This window comes from Peromyscus maniculatus, chromosome 10 (assembly GCF_049852395.1).
Source record: "Peromyscus maniculatus bairdii isolate BWxNUB_F1_BW_parent chromosome 10, HU_Pman_BW_mat_3.1, whole genome shotgun sequence".
Lineage (NCBI taxonomy): Eukaryota > Metazoa > Chordata > Mammalia > Rodentia > Cricetidae > Peromyscus > Peromyscus maniculatus.
The window spans coordinates 86,368,145-86,384,083 of NC_134861.1; the positions used below are offsets into that span (position 1 = coordinate 86,368,145).

The window sequence follows — 15,939 nt, forward strand, 5'->3', positions numbered from 1 at the left end:
TTCTTAACTCTGTAAATTCTGAGTTTTGAGTTGAAAATGGAAAAAAAAATATTGAACACCCTCACCTCTGATATCCTCTCAAGACAACAGACTATCTCAAGGGCTTTCTGCTGTCATGATGGGTCTCCACCCTCTTCCACCCCGACACACCTCTTTCTGCCCACATCCTGATGTCCACTTAGCATTGGCTGCTATGACTGTTCATAGGAACTGCAGTCACACTTCCTTTTATAGGCTAGATTCTTTTTGCTAACCTTCAAACCTTGCTAATCCCAATGGACTCTCATTATTAGATGCTATTTCGTTTATACACAATCATCTATTTCTCCTTTGACTTACCATCATGACTTAAACCTTAATCTGATTTTGAAGTATTTCTAAGATGCCCTTTAAGAATATATGTCAAGGTAATAAAACTAGCTATTTACCATTTATGTCGTCATCCAGGAGCAAGACAACCATCGCATATCTTAATTGCCCCAATGTCATCTTCTATTATATTTGGAGAATATCTGTCTCCATGGAACAATTTTTCTTTTCTGTTTCATATTTGACTTTCACCAGTGATAGGTGAAAGGTGGTTTTGAAAATGCTTTACTGAGAAAATGAGAGTTATCAATATAAACCCAGATAATGCTGTTAAGGAACCTACAGCCTGCTGGCTCATTTTGGAGATATGGATGAGGATTAGCCCAATCTCATCTCCACACAGAACCGTTAGAATGGTCTAACTCAGGAGAGCATGCCTTTTTGCTACAGAGTGACTAGTCAGGAAATGGAGGGTAGGTCATCATCTACCCATCAGCTTTGTCAGAAAAGAGTCTAAAGATCTCACTCCAGGGGACTGAGTTGGGACTATTGTGTCAGCAAAACATATAAGTGATGCTGAATTGATATTGTCCTTAAATGTGCCTGCTTCCTCAATCCTAGGAAAAATCATATTGGCCCTAAAAGATGGCATTTTTTACAGTGTTTTACACTCATGGCTAGATGGATGGCCTTCAAGGACTAGACCACTGGCTTAAAGACAAAGGTGAATTTTAAGCTAAAATGAAGACATCACACTAGTAGGTGGAAGTGAACCCTCAGACACTCTACAGCAGGTTTCCATTTAGAGATGGTGTGGGGTAACCTAAAAGGTGGACCGCAGAAAAGCAAGGGGGACGATGATGGTACAAACTCCACCATCAGACTGTCAGACTCAGATCTCTCCAGCGCCTTTCGCTACATGAGAGACCCTGGGGTAAGTTTGTCTATCACTGGACATCATCTTCAAGACGAGGTCACACGCAGAACTGTATCTATTCTGTGAAACTCTTATTAAGACTAAATGAGACAACCGCACGAAGTTCTTCTAATACAGCTAACAGTAAATGATGTCAGCTGTTATTATTGCAGTTGGATTCTTAATTTTGGGGGTGGCTACTGCTGGCTCAGGCGCTTTTAGACTAGTTCTCTTTGCTTGAAAACTTAGAATGTTTATAAAATATTTTAAGACTCCCAAAGGGACACTTACAGTGAGTACTGGGTAATAAAAGCCTGTGTAAGTACCTGTCTTTAGTACAATACAGAAAAGGATAATCCAAACGGTGTGAAGGAGATTAACCGCTCCCTTCTGAAACAGAAACACTTTTCACTTGGGGAACCAGAGGGGGTGGGCTAAAGAATGAAACAGCTAGAGTTTTCTGGCCGAGAAAAGCAGCCTTGGGGTGCTGGGGGAACAGCAGTGAGCAACAAGAAGAGGCACACCAGTGAGGAGCCAAGGCAGTGCCCTCCACTAACTCGCACCCCAGTTGGGAAATCAGTGTTCTTTCCAGTGTTTTTAACTGGAAAACCTCAGAGGCCTAAGTCTGGGAAAATTTAAACTTGGTAAATGCAGTGTCTGAAAGAAGGCCCTGTGGGGCCTTGGTGATTAATTACACAGGGACAAGGCCGAATTTAACTAATGGTTCTTAGGAGAGCTCAGATTCCTCGGGATTACCATAATTACGTTGATGTCACTGCCCTCCCCCAAAGCTGTTGGGACAAGTGACCCAGGGAATAAATGACCTGAAACAGTAATAATTAAAGACAATAAACATGCACACTGCTTGGCAAAAGGGGAGGACCGTGCCTCAGGCTCTGACAGCGGCCTTGCCATCTTGCTTATATCCTGTGAACAGGGAGACTTCCAGAGTGGAAGGTTGTGCTGGCACTGGCCTGCCCTAAAGGGAAAGTTGGCCTTCACCTGGCAGAGCAGATGAGTCCAACTGGAGACCTCTGCCAACTTTTCCGTCTTATCATCTCCCCCAGGATTGTTTTTTTCCCCCCCATGGCCAGGCTTCATGTTTATTATTAAACTACTAAACAGAGTAGAGATCGCAACAATGGCACAACCCTCGTCTCTCAGAGTTCCTGGAGACAGGGTGGCATCCTTCCTGTAATATCTATCATCCCTCGGGCAGTATTCAAAGAATATAAGACACTATACATTTCTCATTGGGAGCTGAGAAACCCAAGCTGGTCCTTAATAATCCTTCTTCCCTGCAGACTAGGTGTGGAACTCACCCTCTGGCCAACTGAATGTGAGCCATGCTCCCGACAACCCCGGAGTTGCTGGGTGGCAATCAGCTTAGACAGCACTATGCTGTGGGGAAAGGGATAAGCAAGATGGGTGCTATTCTTGGAAACCCCAGGTAGCTCGCGTTACAGATGTCAACGGAGAGCTGCGACTGGGCAATCTAAACAGGTAGTTAAAATAAATTCCAAGTAAGGAGGAGGTCTCATTTGTGTTGGAAAAGACCGTAATTGGAAGTGAAGTGAAGAAACTTTAAAACCATGGTAACGGAGAACCGCCAGAAACGGTGTCATTAATTGCAATCCTGCGCTCCATGCTTCCTTGCCGTGAGTGCAGTGCGGTGTCCCCAGGAGAGCAGAAAGCTGAGAGGAAATGGCACCTGGATGTGAAGTTCATGACATTTATTATCTGGACCAAGATTAGCCTTTCCACTGTTCATTTTTAGCTGTATGCTTTATGAAGCCAAGAGTTTATTATTTATCTGTGTGATCTATGTGTGTACATGCTCGTGTCTGTACATGGAGAGGGTGTACATGCATGTGTGTGCACATTGTGTGTAGAAACTGGAGGTGAGAGTCGGGTGTCTTTCTCGGTCACTCTCCGTCTTGGTTTTCATGACAGGGCTTCTTACGGAACCTGACGTTCACCTATTTGGCTGCGGTGGTTGGCAGTGAACCAGGGACACACCCATTTTCCGCCTTCCCGGCACTGAGATTAGAGGTGTGCCCAGGCTTTTATGTGGGTGCCAAGGATCCAAACTCAAGTCTTCATACTTGTGTGGCAAGGTCTTAACCTACTGAACCATCTCCCTGGCCCACGACAGTACTTTTAGGTCAAAGGATAATTGGTCTCCAAACCAGGTCTTCAAAATTTGGGAAGTGTAACAGTACAGTTGTGCTCCTGGCCCAAGCCTGAAGCCAATCTGCAAGCTCACCCAGTTGCCTACTAACTAGTTGTTAGGTACAAGTAGAAAGGAAGGGAAACACTCCCGATGGGTAACAGTTGCCTGATTTCAGTCAGTTGCCTTCTTACCCTGTGTTTGAGGAAATGACTATAGAAAATCAATGATTTAAAGGTTTAGGAAGGGCTTGGTAGAGAAAAGAAAGAACGTGCGGAGACAAGCTCAGGTGATCTTCACTGAAACACTTCTGTAGGTTTGCATGCAAAGCATATTATGATAAAGAGCTTTCTTCCTCACACCGTAAGTACTAACCAAGTGTGATTGAACCAGCTCTGAGGCTGCAGAGATGCCTCCATGGGGAAAGGGCTTGGGTACGAGCATAAGGATCTGAGTCTAGGCCCGAACACTCACCTAAAACAAAGGGCTTTGTTTGTAATCTCAGTGCCAGGGGGAGAGGGACAGGCAGGTCCCTGGGGCTCCCTGGCCAGCTAGCCTCATCTAGTTAGTGCACCCCATGTCCAAGTGAGAGATACTGTCTCACAAAGCAAGGTGGACGCCTCCTGAGGAGCCATATCCAGAGTTGTCCTGGGACTTCCACATGCACACGTGAGTGCATACACATACATATACATATGCACACATCCCCATGCATACTCCAAAAATTATTCATTTTAATTAACTAATAATAAATCAGCTATATTTCAGAGAAAATCAGAATTGTTTTATAATTTCTTATTTTAGGCCTAGACAAATAAAGAAACATGGTTTGGTATTCTTGGCTTGCAGAGACTTCCAAATGAGAGCAGACAGGATCTGAACACTTGACTCATCAGCATGGCAGTACATCCCATGTCCAGACCTTGGGTGTAAATATGCATAACTAACCATAGCTACAGACGCAGTATCAGTTATGCCAGAGAAAAAGAAGATATCTAGAAAAATGGGGTTTGAGGTCGATCTACCCTTTGAGATTGGACGTGAGAAGGTTCTCGGGAAAACAAAAAACTGTGTACCTCTTCCCAGAATGCTTCTAGGGGTCCCTCACCTTCCCACACTGTTAAAAATCAAATGTCATCCCTGACCTTCAGAATTCTCTGTGACTTGGTCCTGAGTACATAGACCTTTTCATGACCCTTTTTCATTTCCACTATACCTTCTTGTGTCCACAGGGTTCATTTCTGTGAATCATGTGACCTTGGCAAAGTCACATGGTCTCCTAGTTCAGGAAGTGAAGAGACAGGCTACAAAGATCTTGGTGTTTTGTGAACTAGCACAAAACACTTCCTTCTGTCTGTTCTTCCCCAGGGCTTTAAAGGCAGAAGACAAGGATTAGCTCCTTTTTAGATAAGACGTTCAGTCAGGGTCCTTCTGCGTGCAGCCCGGTGCTGACCCAGAAATGTTAGCTGCCTGCCCCCTTCCTAGCTGGCTCCTACCTCATGCCTCCACTGCTGTCTCTGCGAATCCTGCCCACCCAGAGAAATGATTCATTCTCACCTCTTCTCAAGACCTGTTCCAACTTTTCCAGACCCACCTCTCTCAGTTCCAGGCAGAAATACCAAGTCTGGCATTGCCTACCTTCCTGCTTACCTTCCTGTCTGTCGGTCCAAACCTGGACTCCCCTGTGTGGTTCCCAGACACTGATGCTTGCCTCGGCAAGCCTCTGGCACAAGTTTCTCAGTAGTCCACATTCCTAGATCAAGAGGAAGGCAGGACTCTGTCCAAAAAAGCCTTTGAGACCAGGGAGTTCATTGAAAACAGCCTTGCGAGATTGTAGAACGATGGAGGAGATAAATTTAGCTACCCACAACATGGAGTAGAATAAGGGAGGTAAAGGGTGAGAGTCAAGCAGGATCCATGGCCGGAAGTCAACATGACCTTCAGGAGCACAAAGAAACCATCCATTTACATGGTTCTATATGAGGGACAAGGGCATCACTCCCTCATCTCATCCACTCAGAACACACATTCCATCATTATCACCTCCACCACCAAACTGTTGGCATAGATCCCTGGCTATAGTCAACTTTCAGCCTTCTTTATCCACTCACCCTCTATCAGAAAGTTTTGAACCACAAAGGAGTCTGTATTGAACATGTACAAATATTTTTCCTGTCATTTCCCCCCTAAAAAGTATAGTCCAGTGACTATTTACATAACCTATAACTTGACTGGTTATACTAAGTAATCCAAAGGCAATTACAGTCTATGGAAAACGTGCATGGACTATATGCACATACTCTTTCATTTTCTGTGAGGAACTTGAATACCTTGGATTTTTCAATCTGCAGGGGATTATAATAACAGTCCCTCATGGGTGCTGTGGGGTGACTGTAACACAAATTGCTAAATGGTCTTATTAAAAAAAACCCAGAGCAAGATATTGGGGTGAAAACTGAAGAGATCAGAGGAATAGAACAAGTCAGCCACAAGTTCTAACTGCTAGGAAATCCTCAGCCCAAGAGAGAGCTACTTCCTGTATGCTCACACCTTTATATACCTTCCTGTGCCCTGCCATCTTACTTCCTCTCTCTGCCCAGCTATATCACTTCCTCTTTCTGTGCAGCTCTATCACTTCCTATCTGTCTGTACAGACCTCCAGACCTCTATGGTTAACTAGTGCTGGGATTAAAGGCGTGTGCCACCACACCTAGCTCTATTCCCAGTGTGGCCTTGAACTCACAGAGGTCCAGATGGATCTCTGCCTCCCGAATGCCAGGATTAAAGGCATGTGCTACCACTGCCTGACCTCTGTGTTTAATACAGTGGCTGGCTTTGTCCTCTGATCCCCAGGCAAGCTTTATTTGTTAGAGCACAAATAAAATGTCACCACAGATGACCACCACACTGCACATTTGGCAGCAATCTGAGCAGTTCTTTTGGGACGGACACACATACACATATATACATGCACATACAGGCGCTCAAAAACAGGGCCATGGATCCTCGTATCTTACGTTGCTGCCCTGTGCCTTGTGGCTGCTTCTAATTAGTCATCTTCCCGACACACCCATCCCCACCAGAGACATGTCAGTTACCATGTATACAGGGGTATTTAATATCCAGTTGTCACTGCGCTTTGACTCATCTTCACAGTGCCTAGAGGAGGACCCAAACTTCTACACAGTCTTGAATTAGACCCTGACTCCGGACAGCCAATAGAAAGCAGACAAGACGTCCAGAGCGAAGGCTTGATCTAATGCCTGGCCCAGTTCCAGCACAGCAGTGAAGGTGGCAGAGGCAGTTAGTGGACAGCAGCATGGATTCCAGGCCAGCCATGTCCTTTGCAGCAGGCCCTTCTAGTTACCAGCAGTCTGCGGGCCTACACCTCTGTCATCAGTTTCTCCATCTGTAAAAGTGGAGAGAGCAAAAGCATTTAGTGTACAGAGCTCTTGCGAGGGAGAGATGTTCTGAAATACTGAAGCTTACCCAGTTAAGAGCAGGAAAGCAGCGTTAGTTGCTATTGTCTGTACTATCATTGCTTGTTACTATTATTATCATTGATATTAGGAGGAAGGATATCACTTCTGCGAAGATGGAAGAGCCTTCCTAATAAATGGAAATCCAGGCACGCACTATTCTGGTACTCAACCCCTCCCCCAACACACCCACAGACAGGCACTTTGAGAGAGAAAGAACTCAAGGCTAAGTGCCCCTAGGGTCCTGATGACCTTGAATGAAGGAGCTGTTACACACTCTGAAGTGGCCACCCGTTCCTGTCTATTTCTCCCTGACTTTATGAACCAGGAAGTAGGAAGGAAAGTATGGTAATACTGAAGAACAGTTGAGAGAGTTGTTAATGAGTCTTCTTAAGTACAGCAGGAGTGTGTGCACACACCCAGGACCTGGGTCAGTTGCTCACACTCTCCTTAAATACAGCAGGAGTGTGTGCACACACCCAGGACCTGGGTCAAGTGCTCACACTCTCCTTAAATACAGCAGGAGTGTGTGTGCACATACCCAGGACCTGGGTCAGTTGCCCACACTCTCCTTAAATACAGCAGGAGAGTGTGCACACACACCCAGGACCTGGGTCAAGTGTCCACACTCTCCTTAAATACAGTAGGAGTGTGTGTACACACCCAGGACCTGGGTCAAGTGCTCACACTCTCCTTAAATACAGCAGGAGTGTGTGCACACACCCAGGACCTGGGTCAAGTGCTCACACATATGAACTAAATTCTCTGGCTGGCTGCATGGCTCGTGTGTCTACACAATGGGCAGGAGCCGAGCACTCTCCTGTTCCTCATCCTTGGACACTCCTCCATTGCCTGTTCCACCCACCCTCACCCATCCCTCCCCCCCCCCCCCCCCCGCGCGCCCCCCCCCCCCCCCCCCCCCCCCGTGCTCTCAAGCAATTCACAGGAAGTTTAGATCCACCCTATCATGTCCCAGCATTTTCATCCTGGGTGCATTTGGCAAATATCCCCAACAAAAACTTCCAATGAAATGCTTCTTTCATTTAATTGGGGTGGGGAGTGCACTCAAGGAGAAAATTCTACAAGTGGGAACTTTAAGGGTAAGTGACACAGGTAATAGCGCTGACATGGGCAGGGCCCTTGAGTTTGAGACAACGAGAAAGCCCACACATCTGTGGGTTAGAGGTGAGCATGGAGAGAGGGGGGGGGCCTTAAAATGTTGGTTCCAGGACTGCCTCTGGTCATCGACAAAGGTGCTCCCTCCAGCAGTGGATGGCCATTCTCAGCAGGGGCATGTCCTGTTAGGAGTTTACTATGGCTGTCGCGCAGGTCTAGCCAGTTATTACTAAAGTAATTCTCTTCCAGCCAACCCCTATGGCCATCCATTAAATAGTGTGGAGGGTGAAGGTCTAGGGCAGGGCAGGAGGAGTCCTAGAGGTAGGTGCTTGGATAAGACCTAGACCAGAAGATGCCAGCTAGGAAATCTGGCTGCAAAGCCTGTGTTCAAGAATTTCCTTGGTGTAGTGACTGGGGTCAAACCTTCTGGTTATCATGTTGCCTGCCAATATTACAATGAGTGATTCAACACTGAAGGAAAGAGTTAAGTACCCACTGTGGGCTAGAGACAGTGCCTGGTACTAAAAGGATGCGAAGGATGGGAGAGGATGCAGGAGGCTATGACTCGAATCTGTCTACGGAAGCTCAAAAACACAATCCAGTGTTTGAAAAAGGAGACAGTTACCTCAGAGCGTCAGTCAGGAAAGCGTCTCAGAAGCCTTGCTGTTCAGTTATGTCATAAAGAAAAAAGACAAGAACAAAGCAAACAATGAACCGAGAAGATGAGAGCTGAGGAGTTCAAGGAATGGGCTCCAGGAAGGAACTAGCCTGATGATGATCACAATGCAAAAGGCTGGTGAAATAACCCTGGGGTTCAGATGTTAGTTAGCGCCATGGTTTACCAAACGTAAAACTTTGATCAAGATTTTACTTTTTCCGAAGCCTTGACTTCCTCATCTATAAAATGGGAGTGTGTCCATTCAGCTCAGAAAGAGAATTAAAGAAGTGTAATCTTCTTAGTCGAGGGCTGGCCCAAAGTAATCACCTGCAGAAGACAGGAGATATGGTTATCCTTGAGCCCATTATTCTCATTCTGGGCCAGTATGAAAGTGACAAAAGGGTACTCTGAGAAATCCCAGGCTCTGGGGTGGCATGGTTTCTGGATCTTCACGAGCTCTTTAGTTAGGCAGAACATGTTGGCACAGTACAATGTGCTGACACAGAGGGATGTCTTGTATTGGCTTACACAATGTACAGATGTGTTTCCTCCAGTTCTCCAATATCTGCCCATCCCACAGCTTCACGGCATGAGTCACACCTGGTATGTAAACAATGGACCAAGGAGGAAGAATTAAAACGCCACAAACTTGCCCACACCCCTTCCCAGCACACAGCCCTCGAGGGTCTATATATTTCTTGTTGGCAAAGCTGTCTCCACAACCAAATCGTCCTCCTAGTTCTTCTCCCTGTCCCATCTTGAAAAAAAAAAAAGGAGAATAAGATGACAAGGGGAATTCCAGGTTAGTTTAAACAAAAGTTGGGGGAACAGCATTTGTTTGCACAAGGGGAAAAAAAGCCTTTTCAGTTGCCACAGAAAACAGTGCTCACAGGAACTTAGCAGCTCTCTCTCTCTCTCTCTCTCTCTCTCTCTCTCTCTCTCTCTCTCTCTCTCTCTCTCTCTCTCTCACACACACACACACACACACACACACACACACACACACACACACACACAACTGAGCCCTCCACCACATGGGCCTTCCCAGGACAGACACAGCTGCTGAGGGAAGACTCAGAACACAAAATCTTCTGGGCTCAGGATAATCAAGATCTCCTTCCAGAAGACTCCACCTTCTGGGGTGGGAGTTGGGGGTGGGGATGGGGTGGGGATGGTGTACCACTCCCTTCAAGCAGCCAGTGGGTAACAGAATCGCTCATGAAAAGGTCCCAAACTTCAGCACAAACCATTTTACTTTATATTCTTTGCTTCATATTGGTAGAACCAACTCTCTAAAGGGCACTTTACCCAGCATCTCCCAGGAGACTACCAGGTAAAATGTCACCTGTATTCTCCATCTCTGGTAATAAGGATGATGTCACCTGTGGCCATAGAAGGGTGGCTTGAAGATCGGAACTGCTCCTGGAGCTGGATGGCCACGGTGACGTGGAGAAGAAGCAGGATAGTCTGTCACTTGCTGTCTCCACACAAAAACGAACAGCGCTTGAGATGGGGGAACTGCCTGATTTATTTTAAAAGGAGGTGGTATATAAATAAACAGGGTAAATGGCGGGGTTGGAGGAGGTCCAGCTGCTTAGAGTTAGGGAAAACCCTGAAGAAGGTCAGACCTACAACATCCTGCATTAAACCATCCTTAGGGTGCTTTAAGAGTCTTTCAGGGGAGGCAGCTATATTCCTTTCCCTTCTTTTTTTGGAGGGGGGTAAAATAAAGGTCAGTTTTTTTCAGCTGCTCCTATTTGCAGTGATTGCATCTTTTTTAATTGTCAAATGCCCCCCCTCAGCTTACCTTGTGGTTACAGCCCTCCCTTTGAAAGCTCACAGCAGAGCTTTTAAGAGGCTCCCGTGAACTTTGAATTGTTCTAATTTCAGCACAGTTTGGAGGCCAAGAAGCTAAGAGCTGCCTTTCAAAACAGGAGTGGAGATTTTTCATAAGAGGATCTGACCTCGGGCTTTCTCCACTTGACCAGATCTGTACATTTCAGCAATCGGCACCATGATCTACCGAATGCTGTATAAAGGGAGAGATAACCACACCGATGATTATGCTCATCTGGCTCAAAAGCCTTCTAAAAGCAAAGAGATGGACGTATGAGTCGTCCTGGAATATGCAGGCTCTGAAATGGTTGATATAGCCAGTCTCCATGGAAACACCAAGCTCTTCGTGTTGTCTTCATGTTAGCAATGACCCCTGGCTCTCTCCTGTAACCACTGGGAATGTAGACGCCTGATGTAGCCTTTCACCTAAAACTTCAGGGGAATTGCTGAAGCGTTAAGAAGTAGCTTTGCTTCTTGACTGTGCCCTGCTTCTTCTGGTAGAGGGATGATGGGAGAAACAATAAGCACAAGCCATTCATGGCAGGAAGGTGGAAAGAAAGGAGACGCCAAATGATTGACAGTAGATAAATCTATTTAAGAATGTGGGGAAGATTCATGTGCAAGAGATAGGAAATGGACCGGGATCATGCACTGAACAATTAAGATTGGTGTGTGTGCCATCTCATTTACCTGTATTAAAATCACGTAAGATGAGTAGAACATATAAGCCAACCTAGTTGACTAAATAGCTCCTGGTCATACAGCTAATCATGGTTACACACACACACACACACACACACACACACACACACACACACACACACACACACGAGCGCGCGCGCGTGCGCATGCTCGCAGATCTACATATTTCACTCCAGATCTCTCAGCTTTTCCCCAGGCATTTAAGAACAGCTCCATTCACTTGTTAAAGCAATAAGTGGTGTACTAAAAGAGTCAACAGGTGTATTACACCAAAAGTCTTCTGAAATACTTCGGGACAAGAGTCTAATTGATCATTGCCACTTCTAAGGTAGAATAAAAGAAAAGTACATAAATTATTAGCCCAAAAGTTATACAGAAAGAGTGCTGTACTCCAAAGATAACATTCAGAGGCAGGACGGTTATTTTTATATGGTCACATGCCTAAAGGGCTGGTCTCTCTGTCTGTTTACCTTCCCATTTATACTGCTTTAGGAACCAAAGTTCAAGCTACAGCATGGAGCATTTGTGTTCCTTTATAACAATGTTACTACATCAATAAAAAGTGTTACCTGAACAATTGACTTTGTTCTGCAAACCACACTTGACTTGATTCTCTAGAACCCAAATTTACTGTTTAAACATGGAAGCTGGCCATACTTCCCAAAGAGAAGCACTGTCTTTCCAATGCTTTGATCTGATGACATCCATGAAATTCGCACATCTCCTTACCAAAGTGACCCCTTTGAAGTGGGCGCTACTGAAACAGCTGTTAGGTTCCAGTTTATTAGAAATTCAGCAGCATCACTTCATAGTGGACCTTGAGTAGGACACCTTTCTCCCAACAAGTCACAGGGGACCCAACCAAACAGGAAAAGGAAGACATTGAGAAGCTTAAAACAACAGCGCTGCCTGCCGACCGACCACCATCATTCTTCAGAGGACCATGAGATTTTACTGTTATGAGATACTAATGGTCTGCCCTTCGTGTTCCGGAGTATCCAACACGTCGTGATAAATGCCATAAGAAATATCGACCATTTACTGAACCTCACTTTGTAATTTTTTTTTCTTAAGTTCAATAACAGAATTGAAGTCCTGGCTTTTGTTCTGGTTCTAACTTCCATCAGAATGGTCTGAGACAGATAGCTTTTTCCTCTTCCAGAGGAGACAAGGTTAGGTGCTGTGCACTCGATGATCACCGAACTAGCTCCCTCACGGTCTTTTCTGGGCCTTTCCTCCTTTACAGGCAGTATCGCCGCCATCACCGTGACGGTCATCGCCGTGGTGTTGTTGGTGTTCGGAGCTGCGGCATACCTAAAGATCAGGTGAGACACTCCTTCCTCCCTGAAAAAAAAAAAAAACAAGACGCCACTTGTGAGGCTCCAGGCTGAAGCCACAGGCTTCTTTTGTGGTGGGCATCTCATCCCTCAGAAATACTGGCAGGGAAGTGACTGTGGCCAGAAAACTAACCCCACACTAGACAGGCCAGACAGTTTGTAGAAGAAAATGCCGAGTATATAACATGATGATGTCATAGGACAAGGTTTACCTGGAGTCCCTCTGTGGGCATCTCTGCCCTGAAATCATTTCATCGCTCCAGGGAAGCCACACACCTCTGGGAACTAAGGCTTCCTCATTGGTGGGCTGGGGCAAAGGCAGAATCAGTGATTCCTAAATTCCTGTTGTTCTGTACACTCATCGGTTGGTTGGCAATCAATCTGTTCATTAGTTCATTAGTTCATATGACCAAATATATGAACACTGAAAGGAAAATGTAGGATTTTCTAGAAAACTGGGCTTCGGCACCCAATTATGTCCCTATACTGTTAGCTTTGAAAACACTTTCTCCTATAAAATGAAGGTGAACGTAGAGGGTAGCTGAGATTTTGTATTCCTTAGCCAGAGAGTTACAATACTCTTTGAAGCCCTATCCTTGTTTCCTGTCACTCTGTAAAATCCAAAAGCCCTCAAAGTCACCTGACTCACACCGAGTGTCCGTTCTTCCAGTTGTAAATACAGATGGGACATGGCCGTCTCATTCACCAGCCTGTACTGTGTAGTAACAAAGGACAGAAGGGCGTGTTCTTCCATAATGAACATGGCCTCCTTGACCTCCAGTGCACTGGCGTTCTAGCAGCTGGTACCATCTCTTTTGAAATTCCTCCAACCCCATCATCCCGACCTGGCTCTTGCCCTCCTGTTCTCAGTCCAGACTCAGGCTCCCCTTCAGTTCTCAGAGCATGCCAACCCCGCCCCCCAGGCCCTTGGTCTTCCATGCACTCCCACCCCACTGCTGTGTTTGACACTCTGCCCTGTGCGTTGTCTGTGAACATGCATCTCTTTCCTCATGAAGATTTCCTTTCCAGTTTCGGGCCCGTCAGTCATCCTTTTTGCTCTTTACTACTTTCATCCCTGATGCTATCAATGTTTATTTTCCATATATTTGTTTGCTTGGTTATTGTCTCTTTTCCACATAAATATATGAGTTTCATGAGCCTAGCTCTCATGTTTAAGCTCAATAATAGACATAGAGGTGACACTTGGTAAAGTAAGTGACAAAGGTCAGAGTACAGGTCACATGGCACTGTGTGTGTGTGCGCGCGCGCACACACACACACATACACCATATACACATATCTACACACACACACACACCATATACACATATCTACACACATACACACATACACCATATACACATATCTACACACACACACATATACCATATACACATATCTACACACACACACATACACCATATACACATATCTACACACACACATACACCATATACACATATCTACACACACACACACATACACCATATACACATATCTATACAGATCAGGCACACACACACACACACCAGATACACACACCATGCAAATACATATACACAGACACACATACATTAGACATAAACACATGACACACACATACATACACAAATACACACACACACACACACACACGACATACACAATATATACATATGTACACAGATCAGACACACACATACATACACAAATACACACACACATGCATTAAACACACACACACATGCATTACACACACACACACACACACACACACACACCTGTCTTACTTCTGTTCATCAAAGCTGTGTCCCTTCCTCACAGAGCATCTGCTGCCTCCACCTCATCCCCCGTGCCTGTTCCCTTGAAGGACGCATCCCCTCATCATCCCCTCATCTGTGGTCACCCTAGTGACGCACCCACCAGGGAATGCACCCCTCCTCCTTCCCTTATGTTGCCCCATCTTTGGTTATCACGTGACATCACATCAACCTAATGATGGTATCGAGCATGCGAGGGCTTCAGAGCATCACCTCCATCTAGGGTACAAAGACAGAAAAGGACAGTTCTCGAGGGGAAATGGAAACAAAAAGCCTGAGTCACTCAAGTCCAAAAGCCTTTGTAGAAACAGACATTTCCTTTGGATTTAAAAACAAAAACCTCCGTCTTCATCAAGTCTGAATTTCTTTGAACATCAGACATAATTTTATAGATCACATGGTGTGAGTGGGACTCTCCACTCTAGTTTAACTTCTGGTTTACTGCTGTAGATACCCTGTGTTTATGAGTTAAGTAGCTTCGTTGCTACTTTGTAACAAAGAGTATGCTAAAAACACATCCCTGCCCCAGCCAAAGGAACTTATAGAGAAATTATAATCATTTTTCAAATCACCAGTGGTGATATTCTGCAGAACTATAACACCAAAAAACATGACCGTGGCACGAATGTCCTCCTACTTACTGTATTCTCCATACACACATTCAAAAAGATGCCAAGACCAGCTAAAGGACTCTGCTCTTTGTTTTGTTTTGTTTTTACTTTAAGCAAGAATTCAGTTTTACCATTCAAACAAACACTGCCTATCTGCAGGCCTGAACAGTAATTAAATATTCAGGTTCTAGATGCTGGGAGATGTTAGTTCAAGTCCCAGCTCCAGCATTTTCCAGCAGCCTGTGCATGCTATGACAAACCATTAGCCCTCACTCCCCCACCTGGAAGAATGGTGATTTTAACAACCTGGTGGGCATATGGGGAGAGAGAATGGATACTGTGCGCCAAGAACAAAGCCTTCCTCCTGCCATCATCATCAATACGGTGAGCTAGAAATAATCTTGGTAACACAGTCATACGAACATACATACATACCCATGTAGATAAACACACACATGCATACATACCCATGTAGATAAACACACAAACATTTATTGATCACCAGCCATGTGGCAGGCATCTTTCTCAATGGTGGGACCATTTCAGTGATGCAACAGAGTCCTTGCCATCATAGGATGTACCACACTTAGAAAACTAGCATTCCATTAAAAATTGTTCTGTGTGCTGATGAACAATGTATAAAAATGCTATTTTTAAACTATATTCCTCTCCAGCCCTAACCCCGGATAAAGTTGGGGGTGAAATTGAATGAATTTCTGCTTTTCTTCCCAATGTCTCTCTTTTCCCAATGTAGATGGCCCACAGTGGTGTGAGCGTAAGGGTGATACTTACATGTTAATCTACCCACATTTGGCACCTAAGGACAAGGTAGTCACACCCATGCACTAGAAAACCCCCAAGGAAAACCCCTTTCTACTTCTCCGTTACATTTATGGAGGGAAATGGTGATATAAATAGGTTAATTGTTTTCATGGGTCTTGGGCCACGCTTCCCCTTCAAGTGTTACCTTGCCAGATTCGTGGAAAATACTTCTAATTGATCCTTC

General features: G+C 45.2%; 1 protein-coding gene across 1 annotated transcript in view; it reads left to right on the top strand.

Annotated features, from left to right (window-relative positions):
* Parm1 (prostate androgen-regulated mucin-like protein 1) overlaps nt 1-15,939 on the top strand; it is a 102,952-nt gene that overhangs the window by 75,841 nt on the left and 11,172 nt on the right. The window contains exon 3 of the mRNA XM_006993507.4: nt 12,433-12,511. Coding sequence (XP_006993569.1) covers nt 12,433-12,511 — 79 coding nt within the window. The remainder of the gene's footprint in view (nt 1-12,432; nt 12,512-15,939) is intronic.